Here is a 13,110-nt window from a genome sequence, read left to right as displayed (position 1 = left end):
ACAGGTCGATAATTTCAAGTATTTAGGTTGTGTGTTCTCCCAGGATGGTAATATAGTAAGTGAGATTGAATCAAGGTGTAGTAAAGCTAATGCAGTGAGCTCGCAGTTGCGATCAGCAGTATTCTGTAAGAAGGAAGTCAGCTCCCAGACGAAACTATCTTTACATCGGTCTGTTTTCAGACCAACTCTGCTTTACTGGAGCGAAGGCTGGGTGGACTCAGGATATCTTATTCATAAGTTAGAAGTAACAGATATGAAAGTAGTGAGAATGATTGCCGGTACAAACAGGTGGAACAACGGCAGGAGGGTACTCGGAATGAGGAGAAAAAGGTTAATTTAAGAATGATCTCGATGGATGAAGCTGTACGCATAAACCGGCTTCGGTGGTGGGGTCATGTGAGGCGAATGGAGGAGGATAGGTTACCTAGGAGAATAATGGACTCTGTTATGGAGGGTAAAAGAAGTAGAGGGAGACCAAGACGACGATGGTTAGACTCGATTTCTAACGATTTAAAGATAAGAGGTATAGAACTAAATGAGGCCACAACACTAGTTGCAAATCGAGGATTGTGGCGACGTTGAGTAAATTCTCAGAGGTTTGCAGACTGAACGCTGAAAGGCATAACAGTCTATAATGATAATGTATGTATGGATGTATGTACGTAATTTATGAACAGAAATGATGGTTAAACTAAATCAAACTTCGGAGGTAAAAATAGTTCCCAAATCCTAACTTCGACTGGGGTCAGGGACAAGATGTGAAAGGCGTACGATAGGAATTTAGAATGCAAAATCTCTCAACATTTTTGTGGAAATCTAGAGAATTTTAAAAGAAAGAAGGCAAAATATGACATAAAAATATAGGGGTACGTGTCCGACTCCATAGCGTAACTGCATCCTCACGTGCGATTCCTGGTATTTCGAGAAAATTAAGAATGGCAGGAGTGCTAGCATGCGGTAAAAACGGTTCATGATGCTCACCTCCATTGGGGGTGTGCCTGAAAAGAGCTACTCCATCTCAGGCCGAGGACACAGAGTTTACTTTTGTACTAGATGTAAGGGAACTTTTGTAGTGATAACGAAAAAGTGGACGAAGTATACGATCAATTAAAGGAACTGATGGAAATTATCAAGGAAAACTAGAATGTCATTATCCATGTAGATTGGAACGGTTCCGTAGGTGAATGGAAAAGTGGAAATACTGTGGGTCAATATGGTCTTGATGTGAGAAATGACAGAGGAAGCACGACAAGTAACTATAAGGCATTTCCTGAAGCCTTTATTTTGCAGCTCAGAAACGTTGACTCTCTGGCCACCTGTCTTCTCTCTTATGTCCACGCAATGTTCTGTTTTGCTCATCATGGAAGTCCTTAAGGTCCTTGATAACTAATCTGTAGTTTTTAGAGATGTTCTCCTGATTCTGTCCCATTATCTTGAAGACCCTCCTTACTTCCTTGAACCATTTATCCGAAACGTTCAGTCTATTGTACAACACATTAAAAAACTGCTTATTTAGTCGAATTGCATCCATCGTGAACAGATATCCGTAGAACTTCAGTCGTTATTTCTTTATTGACTCCATCAGCCCTTCATTATCCTTGTAATACTATCAAAAACTGGCACAGCAGAAGATTAAAGAAATATTCATTGATACATTAAATGAGAAATGGATGAGCCCTAAGCACTATATCCTCAAATCTGCGAATCAGAAAATATAAAAAACGAAGATACAAGTACGGAAACAATCGAGAATAGCAGATATGATTGAACTTCCGGAGGAAATTGAAAAACTCGAAGCGTGAAGAAGGAATTAGAAATCATAAAAGGCTCCGATATCTAGTCAACAAAGAGTCAAAGAAGGTAAAGGAAAAATACATAATGAGAAGATGCAAGGAAATAGAGGAAAATATCGAGAAAGGAAGTACAGCAACGGCTTATGAACCGGTAAGGAGTCAGACATTGGCTGTAGTGACAGCATGTTAACGAAATGAGAAATGTTCGAGAGCTAAGAAGTGGGTGATTGAAGCGGTAAATAGAGAAATTTTGTGAAGGTCCAGCCGAGATAGGCAATCTTGAAAATGAAGGTTTCATAAGATATTATCAAGCAGGATCCTCTTTAACGGAAGAAGAGTCTTAGGATATTATATGAATAAATGTTAAAAAAGAACCATGACAAGATGAAGTTAGTGGAGAAACGATACCCTGTACAGGGATTTGACATAAGAAATACACGGCATTATGTTTAAACTGATCACTAAAATAAGTGAAACCAGAGAAATTCCAGAAGATTTCAAAAATTGCCCCATAATTCCAATATCAAAAAAACTTGGACCTCTAAAATGTGAATAACAACGCTCTCCGAGTCTATTGTCGCACGAATCAAAAATATTGATAAGAACAATATATAACCGAATAGATAATAAAGTAGAACAAAAATTTAGCTGAAGACCAGTTTGGATTTAGACGTAACAGAGCTACAAGGGAAACTATATTGACGTTACGACATGTTATAGTTAAAATGCTCGACATAAGAAAATCATTGTGGATTTGTGTATTTAGATAAAGCCTTCGATAATGTGAACTGGAATATGTTAATGAAGATTGCGGCTAATGCTTGTCTAGATTTCGGGGACAGGCGAATGATATGTGAACTGTATAAGAATCAGTATGGCATCACAAGGATAATTGGTGAAGTACAAGGGACATACATACGGTAAGATGAGTATGACAGGGATGTAATTTGTCACCTGCCGGGCTGAATGCCTCAGCCGGTCTTGTGACCCCCAACTTGGCAGGTTCGTTCCTAGCTCAGTACGGTGGGATTTGAATGTGCTCAGATACGTCAGCTTTATGTCGGCAGATTTACTGGCACGTAAATTAACTCCTGCGGGACTAAATTCTTGCACCTTGGATTCTGTAAAAACCTTAAAAGCCAATAACATTAAGTGATTTGTCAATAGTATTATTCAGCTTTTATACTGAAAAGCATCAAGGAATGTTAAGACGATATGGTAGCTTGGGGGATTCGAAGAAAAGGGATGAAGGGCAGTGAAGGAGAAGTCAGAATTATAAGATTTGCTGATGACATAGCCGTCATTAGGTGAACTAAGAGAAGCTACAAAAAACGCTGCAGGCAATCAACAAGATCTTGCGAGAGAAGTATAAAATGAAAAGGAAATGAAATGAAATGGCGTATGACTTTTAGTGCCGGGAGTATCCGAGGACATGTTCGTCTCGCCAGGTGCAGGTCTTTTGATTTGACGCCCATAGACGACCTGCGCGTCGTGATGAGGGCGAAATGATGATGATGAAGACACATACACCCAGCCAGTGTGCCAGCGAAATTAACTAATTAATGTTAAAATTCACTACCCTGCCAAGAATCGAACCCGGGACCCCTGTGACCAAAGGCCAGCATGCTAACCATTTAGCCATGCATTCTGACAGCATGAAAATAAATAAAAAAACAAGACAGAAATAATGACACGCAACAGTCAAAATATTGAAGTCGACATCATAAAGAATGATATACCACCACTCAGACAGGCAAGAAACAAAACCTACTTACGAAGTAAAATCACTCTGGATGGCAAAATTTCGATCGACATCAAGCGAAGGAGAATTGCTCAGGCAAAGGTAGCCCATTACAAGGAGTGGGTGCTGTTTACATCAAGGGACCTAAATGTGGAGACCAGAAAGAGGTTTTATGAAGTGCTATGACTGGAGTGTGGCCTTTTATGGCTCGGAAACGTGGACGTCTGGAGGCATTTGAGGTGTGGTGTTGGAGGAGGGTGGAAAGTTCTCGAAAACAGAATAACTCTCAAATGAAGAAATTCTTAAACGAATAGGTGAAAAATATCTCTACTACCAACGGTAAGGAAAAGAATGCATCAATTAATTGGCCAGGCACAAAAGTTAAACGTAATGTAAGGAATGATTCAAGACAAGAAAGGAAGAGGTAAACCCAGATTGCAGTACTCCACATATATCCGAGAAGATGTAGGAGCAGGTGATTAAAGGAGAAGAATGGAGGAAAATAATTGCTGTCAACCTATCATCGGACTCAGAATTAAGAAGAGACGAAGGAGGTCTGAGCTTAGCGTGCCTTGATATGGCCAGCCTTTTCCTTGTAAAGGCTGTGTTTCCTACGGAGGGCAGTTACCATTTTCTCTCTGCATGTCACTGGCTTACCTTTCACTAGTTTTCATTTGGGTAATGTCAACAAGGTACCTGAATCTATCGAGTCTTTCATTTATAATAGTAATATTTAGAAAGCAACATGACTATTAGTTTTGTACTCCATATACTATACTCAGCTGCATTTACTGTTCTACGTAGGTTAGATGTTACAGTAGATTAGGATTTAAGTTAGCTTTATATAAGTTTCGAACTACTGGAAACGTGCGAAGCGGGGAGAATTATCCCTATCATGGACAAGTAAAATAAAACACCTCTCAATATTTATATCTATACTTGATACATTATGTGTAGTGCTAACTGAAAAGATTTTGCATTAAATTCGAACTTCGTATATACTTCGAATTTAGTGAACAGTGAAAATGCAAGCACATAAAATGTACGCTGCGAAGTTGCAGGTCCACTGGATCGTACAATAACACTTTTGTGGTAACATCTTACCTTTAGACATGGGAGACAGCATGTGGTAGTGTATTGAGGCACCACCAGCACTCTCTCCTACAATGGTCACTTGGTTTGGGTCCCCACCAAATGCGGCGATGTTCTGCTGCACCCAACGTAAAGCAAGGACTTGGTCCTTCATTCCAGCGTTGCCTGGTACTACCTCATCTTCAGTGCTCAGGAAACCTGAAAAAAAACGATGGAATTGTATCGTCTTATCGCGCAACAAAATTAACTTTGAAGGAATTGTTTTCGTCAGATGGCGTGGAAATTAATTCTAGTCTATTCCATTCCATTCTATTTTATTCTGTTCTATTCTATTTCATTCTATTCCATTCCATTCCATTCAATTCTATTCTATTATATTCTATTGCATTCCATTCTATTCCATTCTCTTCTCTTCTCTTCTCTTCTCTTCTCTTCTCTTCTCTTCTCTTCTCTTCTCTTCTCTTCTATTCTATTCTATTCTATTCTTTTATACTTCTTTTTCTTCTGCTTCTTTTGGGGTGGTATTTGCCTGTGCTATAGTAATGAAGGAACTACGAACCCGTGACGCAAACCCCGCAATCACTTGCTCGGTCTGTGACACTGTCACTGGTTATAGACTAATAACAAGTAAAGAAGACAGTTGTAACTAAAAGAGTAATAACCATATCTCAATTCTATTTAAATGGCGATTTGAACCAACAATAGGAAATCATGTTTGTGATCAACGGAAACATGAGGGTAGGATTTCTTAATTTGGAACACTAAAGTGGTCTTTAACTGTTGTTGGGAACTGTACATCTGGCATTAGAAAAAGGTCAATGTAAATATAGGGAAGCGATTATTTTTGTAGTTTGGCAAGTACTTGTCAAGAAAATTAAATATATTCAATCATGCATCGTTTGCCAGCCGCATGTCGCCTCTTCGAAGGAATCAATTACCAAGCGGCGAGGCCCTCACTACGTACAGAGTTCCAACACTTTCTTGTGACAGGCAGCTATTCACACTACTGTGCGCGTAAATACATCATGATCGCACTGTGTTATTTAAAACCTTTAAACCTAACAATATGCAACCGGTAAATGAGAAACCGATATGCAAAGGCTTTTATGGGACGGCATTAATTCGAATAGGGTAACCCGTGGCCGGTGATTGATCTACGTTTGAAGATATTACATTTTCTCGAGAGGTATTTTTCAGATTTTGTGAACATACTCTAATGCACTGAAGAAAAGATTCAATGGTATTTTCTGTAAGTCTGTAAATTACATTACAAGCAAGCGATAGTCACTTACCGAATATACCAAGACGATAGTTTATGCTAACATAAACTATTCCTTTATTGATGAGGAACTGGGGACCTTGAAATTGACGGTTGCCAGACCCCTCTAAGAAGCCACCTCCGTGGATCCAGACCATCACCGGTTTCAAGGAGCCTGCGCCGGGCAGCTGAAACAATCCAACAGCTTAACTTAGAAGCAAAGAAAGTGACTTTCACACTACAGGATCCTATCTTAAATTTTGACTACATCTTCATTATGACGAAGGATGGACTTCACGCTCATTAGTGGCCCACCTAGCCGAGGCGGTAAAAATGTGTTTGGTTCAGAAGTTTAACTTGGTTAACGCATGCATTTTGTACAGTAACCCAAAACAAAAAATACGGCACGACTTACGCTTTCATTTCAAAAAATTAAAATTTAATACTCAAAATATTAATTTTAATATGTTTTTCTCTAAAGGTACACTTTTATCTAAAACCTTGAACCAATTAAAGTAATATTTGGTGACGGTATCCACAGGGATAGTAGCTATATAACAGGTGAAGGATGTCTTAAAAATAAATAAGATGTTGATTACAAAAAATATTAAATTCTGTAACAAGGTATCAAAATATGGTGGTTGAAGTTTGATATTTTTATGACCAAGTTGTTAGGAAAATTAATATAATATCTCATCTAATATATAAATCTGTGTCTATAAATCATATGGATGAAGATTAGTTGCTCCTCCCGGTTCATTCCTGCAAAATGCGCACCTTTAGAGAAAAGTGCATTAAAATACTCTTTTACGCATTCAGTTTTTTTAAAAAAATTCTGGAAATTAATGCATAACTAGTACCATAGTTTTGTTTTGGATTAGACAAGATCTAATATAGTGATGCGTAAAATTTTAGTGTTCTATGTGTAATAGGATGGGAATAAGGTGGCATCATAAAAACATGGATAACTGTGCTTAGTTCAACTCCCAACTCTAAAATGTGCCCTTAAATCACTTCATCCATCTAAGCGATATGCTTACGATTAATGGAATGACTAACCATCCGCTCGTCCAACAGCTTCCAACGTCTCTGAGGAAATAGTCTTTGCTTTTCTTTCCTCTGCTTTAATCTAAAGTTGCACAAAAGTCTTACATGAAATTCAATTATTTATAACATTTTAATGCAATAAACATACTTGTTTCAAGAGTACATTTGATGTTCGCGTCCTCACAAAGATGGGCTCTTTTCAAAGCGAGTTTTGATACCCTTATCAACTGTTACTGGCTGTATCGAGTCAATTTTCCCTGAATATTGTTCTCGGAATTCCGAATGGTTGCTAGCTTGTCGACGTACGTAGGCTCTTTGAGATATCCACGAAGAAAAGAATTCGAGGCTGCCAGACCTGGACAAGCATAAGAATAAAATGCTGACTTAATAAGGAAAGTTCAGTAGCTTTCATTCACTTCTTGGGGCTCATTTCCTTGATGGTTACTTTCCAGAGCGCCACTCAAAAATGTAGAATGAGAAAAAATAGCATTTTTAAAGACAAACGTTATGACTTATGAGGTATTTCAACCCGTACAGTACTCCTGTGCCACCCTATGCAACACTTTCGCGTTCTTCGTCTTGGTTCGTATGGGCCTACTTTGGACCACCCTTGTTCAACCCTTGGGCTTTGATCTTTGCCCAGTATTGACGTATTTTCTGCCGGTGATACTCCTTTCTTTCACCTGTCCAGAGGATAACTTTCTCTGGGAATTTTTCTGAAATCCACGGACTTCTTTCAGGATGTATTGTACAGACCGTTTATTTTGAAGATCTGATATTCCCAGTTCTTTAATGTCCATCTCAGTTTCTGTCAGCCAAGTGGTGATGTTAGTGTCGAATCAATACTTTTGGTGTCACTGAGATGAACTGTTACACTCTGGATACCATTTAAGTCCTAGTTCACCCTTATCGGCATAGGGGTTCAGAAGACGGTGAAAAGGAAAATGTCTAAAACGATCGGGAGATATGCCATCGTTTTCGGGGTCCCTAGCCTGATTGGTGACAGTTCCAGTGGCAGCTGGAATCGTGTACATTACATCAATAGCGTGACACTTATATACGTACAGATATAACATACTTCTATTATTTGTTCAAAGGATCAGCTTCTTACCAGACAATCTGTGGTGCAACAGGGAAACAGCTTAAAGCAAATCTAAATACCAACGTCACAATAAAAGATAGAAAACTCACTTCGGACAGGCAATACAAATCCAATTCAAAAAAGTACCCGAACAGAGCCGGGCCCTACACCTAGTTATAATTAAGTGAAATAATGAAGCTTAAATTATAATATTGGTTTGAAGTAATACAAGAAGTAATAGTTGTTCCAGAGCATATAGAGTTCTGAAAATCATTCTCGAAATGAGTCATACTTCCAGTTACATCATTTTGTAGATTGAGTGGAGTCTTTGCTATATGATACTGTATTGTGCTGCTGTTCACTCACCTCTGGCGTGTATACATTTAGGAAGAGGCAGTCTTCATCACTACCAGAGGTGCTTCTAACGTTGGCAGGCTGCTTGCACATGTTCCCTTCCTGTAGTGCTTCCAGGGTTCCATTCCACGGGTCGGCAGGGACAGGGGCCTGTCAGGAATACAAAAGACAACAAGTGAATTATCTACCAAATTATATATGTATATTTTTGTTGTTGTTAAGAAGGAAGCCATTATTTCCAGTACGACTCAGTTAAATGTAACTTAAAAGCTTTTTAAACAGGGAATAGTATAGTGTGTCGACGCTAGATACACTATACCATTCCCTGTTTAATACTGTGGTATTTTTACAAGTGTGTTATAGTGTAATATTTAAATTGAACTTGTGTGTTCGACAGACCGAAAATAGTAACATCTACCAAAATCTGGTAAGGAAAGACCCGGGCTGAGAGTTCAGACGGTATGTCGCTGGCTTCCTGAACACAAGTTGTCGGTATCCACCCCGGCCCAGTTCGGAGGTAATTGTAGGTGCTCAGTACGCCAGCCACGTGTTCATAGATTTACTGGGAAGTGATTGAACAACGTTTATGCTTTTCGGATACACTCTAGAATGCATTGATACAGTCCATTCCAGTAAGTTTGTACTGATTTGTTGAAGAATACTTACGTGGAGATTAAGCACCAGTGACGTGCAAAACCCATTTGAATTTGCCCGCGAAGTGATCTGATTGGCTAAGTTCAGTAGTTGATAAAATGACAACGGTGCGAGATATCGAATTATTTACTTCAGATTATTTATCAGAAAGACCAACCCTCTGACGTTTACATGCCCGATTCTCGTTGTTACTGACCATCCTGTACATTGTGTGTTGTGATGATACTGAGGTAGAAGAGGGTGAAACATTGCATCCGATCCCACGCAAAGAAATTTAATTCTGCTGGACTAAAATAAGCAGAAACTGCCCCTCAGGTACGCAGATTTAATCAAAGAAATACACACAATCCTCCCTAATAATGAGAATGTTGTTGATATCTGGAGGAACCTCGTGAATGTCAAATAACACCAAGTGTCCACTCAAGGCTTAACTTCCCCATCCTACGGAGGAGTCACCATCAGCAGTATCATATGAGTATGAGCACTGCGGAGAGTTTTGGAATTAAACCCAGGCTTTTAGCACGCAATCCGTTGATTGATTGATTGATTGATTGATTGATTGATTGATTGATTGATTGATTGATTGATTGATTGATTGATTGATTGATTGATTGATTGATTGATTGATTGATTGATTGATTGATTGATTGATTGATTGATTGATTGATTGATTGATTGATTGATTGATTGATTGATTGATTGATTGATTGATTGATTGATTGATTGATTGATTGATTGATTGATTGATTGATTGATTGATTGATTGTGCCTTAAAAATCAACATCCCGAACCAAAATTTTGTTCCGCCAACGAGATTCGAACCCGTTAAACACGACGAAGACCTATCAAATGTTTACTGGATCATGGAACGTTTTAACGTTGTACCAGCCTTGAGCACTAAGAAAGCTTTTCGATCAGCTTGATAAGTAGAGATTAGTTACCATCGCTATCCAAGAAGTAGGATGTACAGGTAACGTAGTTATAGTAAATAAGAATCAAGTAGTATTGCACACCCATCACACGAAGGAACGCATATTTGGAACTGGTTTTGTTGTGAATAAGAAACGGAAACACCTAATTTTGGATTTTTTTTTTCTAAATCCCACAGACTGTACAAGTTAAGAGTTCCAGGAAAGTTTTTGAACTATAGTCTCATCCGTGTACACTTTCCAACTGAAGACAAAAGCGATGTAAAGAAAGAGTTGTTTTATGATGCTTTTAATGAGATATATAGTGAGCGCCGTAGAGGCGATTGACATACAATTTTTGGGGATATGAATGCATATAGGACAAGAAGTCTTGTATGTGTCTCTGATTGCTAAATACAGACTGCATAGTGGTACAAATGACGATGGGATCAGGATAATAAACTTTGCCTGCCATTTATGCATAAATTAACGTGGAAATCTCCATACCTTTAAACAAATTGCCCGCTCGTAACAGATACAAGACACACGTCCAAATTGATGTGCGTAAGAAATTACCGAGGGGGAGGGCAGGTATTCTTGCAAAAATGACCTTGTTCTTGCAAAAATTAGAAGCAGAATATCTAATGAAAGTAAAGCACACAGATCAGGATCAAGAGGCTAGAGTGGCTGGACATGTACTTCGTGTCACTGACAATAGAGTGAAGAAGAAGGTACAGTACTTAATACGTTCCCAGAAGTATTCCGAAAAGTTGGAAAGAGCGAAGCAGAGGTGGGAGCAATGTGTACGTCAGAATATCAGCATCCTGGTAATTAAAACCTGGAGGAGTTTGGCACTGAGCAGGAAATATTAGCAGAATCAACTTAGGAGGACCAAGGCCCGCAAAGTACTGTCTGCCAATGGTGATGATATCTGAAATACAAATGTGATACCCAAGTCTACGCAGCCGTAATTCATATATTAATACAAATGGGGTCCGTCCTTTTGGTTTAGTGGTTAGTGTGATTAGCTGGCGCCCTTCGATTCTCTGTTTTTGCCACGAAATTTGAAAAGTAGCATGACGGATGGAGCGGGGTCCACTCAGCCTCAGGAGATCATCTGAGTAGAGGAAAGGTTCTATTCCCACCTCAGCCTTCCTTGGAGTGTTTTCCATGGTTTCTCACTTCTCCTCCGGGAAAATGCCGGGGTGATATTTAACTTAAGGCCACGATCGCTTCCTTCACTCTTTCTTGTCTATCACTTCCAATCTTCCCATCTCTCTTCAAGGCACATGTTTCAGCAGGAAAGGCCACCTGGGCGAGGCACTGATCCTACTTTCCAGTTGTATTCGACCGATTCAAAGTCTCAAGCTCCACGACACTGCCCTTAAGGCGGTATAGGTTGTATCCCTCGCTGAGTTTTGGAGAAGTTAACAACCCTGGAGCTGGAGGGTAAACGTATTAAGAAAGAATTTTGCCAAGATAAGAAATGCATGTGGTTTGTTTTATTAGTAATATATATCGAAATGTAGCAGTTTTGCCTTAGAGAAAGTGATAAATATGGGTGGGGACTGTCCCGATGGGTTTTATGATTAACTGATATAGCGACACAGATGTTTAATGATATACCCCCTGAATGCGCGTACCGTATCATATCTTACCATTCCGTACTAGTCTGTGTGTGAACTTTAGTAAGTTGTAAGATTCGGTGAAATTGAAGTCTGAGAATTTTGAAATGGCTCACTGCAATTTTAGTCCTACTCGTTGGCTGAACGGTCAGCGTACTGGCCTTCGGTTCAGAGGGTCCCAAGTTCGATTCCCGGCAGTGTCGGGTATTTTAAACTTAATTGGTTAATTCCAGTGGCACGGGGGCTGGGTGTATATGTTGTCTTCATCATCATTTCATCCTCATCACGACGCGCCGCGCCGGTCGCCTACGGAGGTCAAATAGAATGACCTGCACCTGGCGAGCCGAACCCGTCCTGGGATATCCCGGCACTAAAAGCCATACGACATTTCATTTTTACTTCAATCTTATTCGAATTCCCTATTCCAGTAGTATGAAACTCCGTAATGTCTCAAAACATTCGGTACGTTATTTTCTGCCAAGTAACTTCTACCACAGTGGTACCGTTATATTGGGCGTAAGTTTCTCTATTCAATGATAGAAGCGTCATGGGTCGGATTTGCACTAAGAAGTCGATACGAAGCATATAAAGAAAATCTCACCTTTCTTGATCCCTGTATAATTTTAAACCCAAAGGTCGTAAGGAAACTGTTAGGATATCATTAATTTTCTTCAGAAAAAGGTTTCTAGTGATAACCCTCACCAGGCGTCACAATTCGCATTCAGATGATAACATTATCCATTTTTCAAGCTTCACATTTTGGGCTCTTCTCTTGAAATATTTTTCTTCAGGGATTCGAACCATCTTATAATTTGGAGGTTATCATCACTGATTAATACTGTATATTCACTTCTGATTGTTGAGACCTTCCTGGTATTTTCTTTACTGCTCATATCTCTGCTGCAGCGTCCCCATCCAGGACGATCGGATTTCCTCAGAGCACACTGGAAATATAAACCGACGATATTCTTCACTTGTCCTATCCATCTGGTCGCAGTCCTTCCCCGTGGCCTACTGCCCTTCCCTTCCATTATCTTCTTTAAATTGTCTCACCAAGTGTCCAAACAACTGAAGTATTGTTTCATTCATACTACAGGACAGGGATTTTAAACCTTTGCATTGGTTCTTCTTGCGGTCCAAGGCACACGTAGAATTCTACGCCAAATTTTCTATTTTTAGTCATCTTAATCACATTGATACATCTTTCGGATTCGGAGTTATATATCGCAAACCTAATCTTTTACCTCAAAATCATTACTTACTTTAAAATCACCCTCGCCACGTGCACCGAACTGAGCCTCACTGAGTGTTATGTTTCCCCTGATGTCCCTCAGCCATTGGAATCGAATCCTCAATTCCGGAGCTATTAGCCGTAATGTGAGGACATGATTTCGTTACACAAGTTTCGAATGCGTGTACCTTTTATAGAAGATGTCTTCATAAAAGGAATCCGTCACTTATGAGTGAGTTTTGTAACAACTAATGTGCCCGCCTGAAGGTATGAGGGTTAAGGTGTCAAGTAATTACGGTCTCACACATTGGTAATCCGATTCGATT

The 13,110-nt window shown here is 39.5% G+C and overlaps 1 protein-coding gene across 1 annotated transcript in view; it reads right to left on the bottom strand.

Annotated features, from left to right (window-relative positions):
• LOC136877323 (esterase FE4) overlaps positions 1-13,110 on the bottom strand; it is a 57,340-nt gene that overhangs the window by 43,590 nt on the left and 640 nt on the right. The window contains exons 2-4 of the mRNA XM_067151265.2: positions 8,379-8,516; positions 5,919-6,072; positions 4,639-4,824 (exon numbers count right to left, since the gene is read on the bottom strand). Coding sequence (XP_067007366.2) covers positions 4,639-4,824; positions 5,919-6,072; positions 8,379-8,516 — 478 coding nt within the window. The remainder of the gene's footprint in view (positions 1-4,638; positions 4,825-5,918; positions 6,073-8,378; positions 8,517-13,110) is intronic.

The sequence above is a fragment of the Anabrus simplex genome, chromosome 7 (assembly GCF_040414725.1).
Source record: "Anabrus simplex isolate iqAnaSimp1 chromosome 7, ASM4041472v1, whole genome shotgun sequence".
In the NCBI taxonomy this organism is placed as follows: Eukaryota; Metazoa; Arthropoda; class Insecta; order Orthoptera; family Tettigoniidae; genus Anabrus; species Anabrus simplex.
This window is presented reverse-complemented; position numbering and strand designations above follow the sequence as displayed.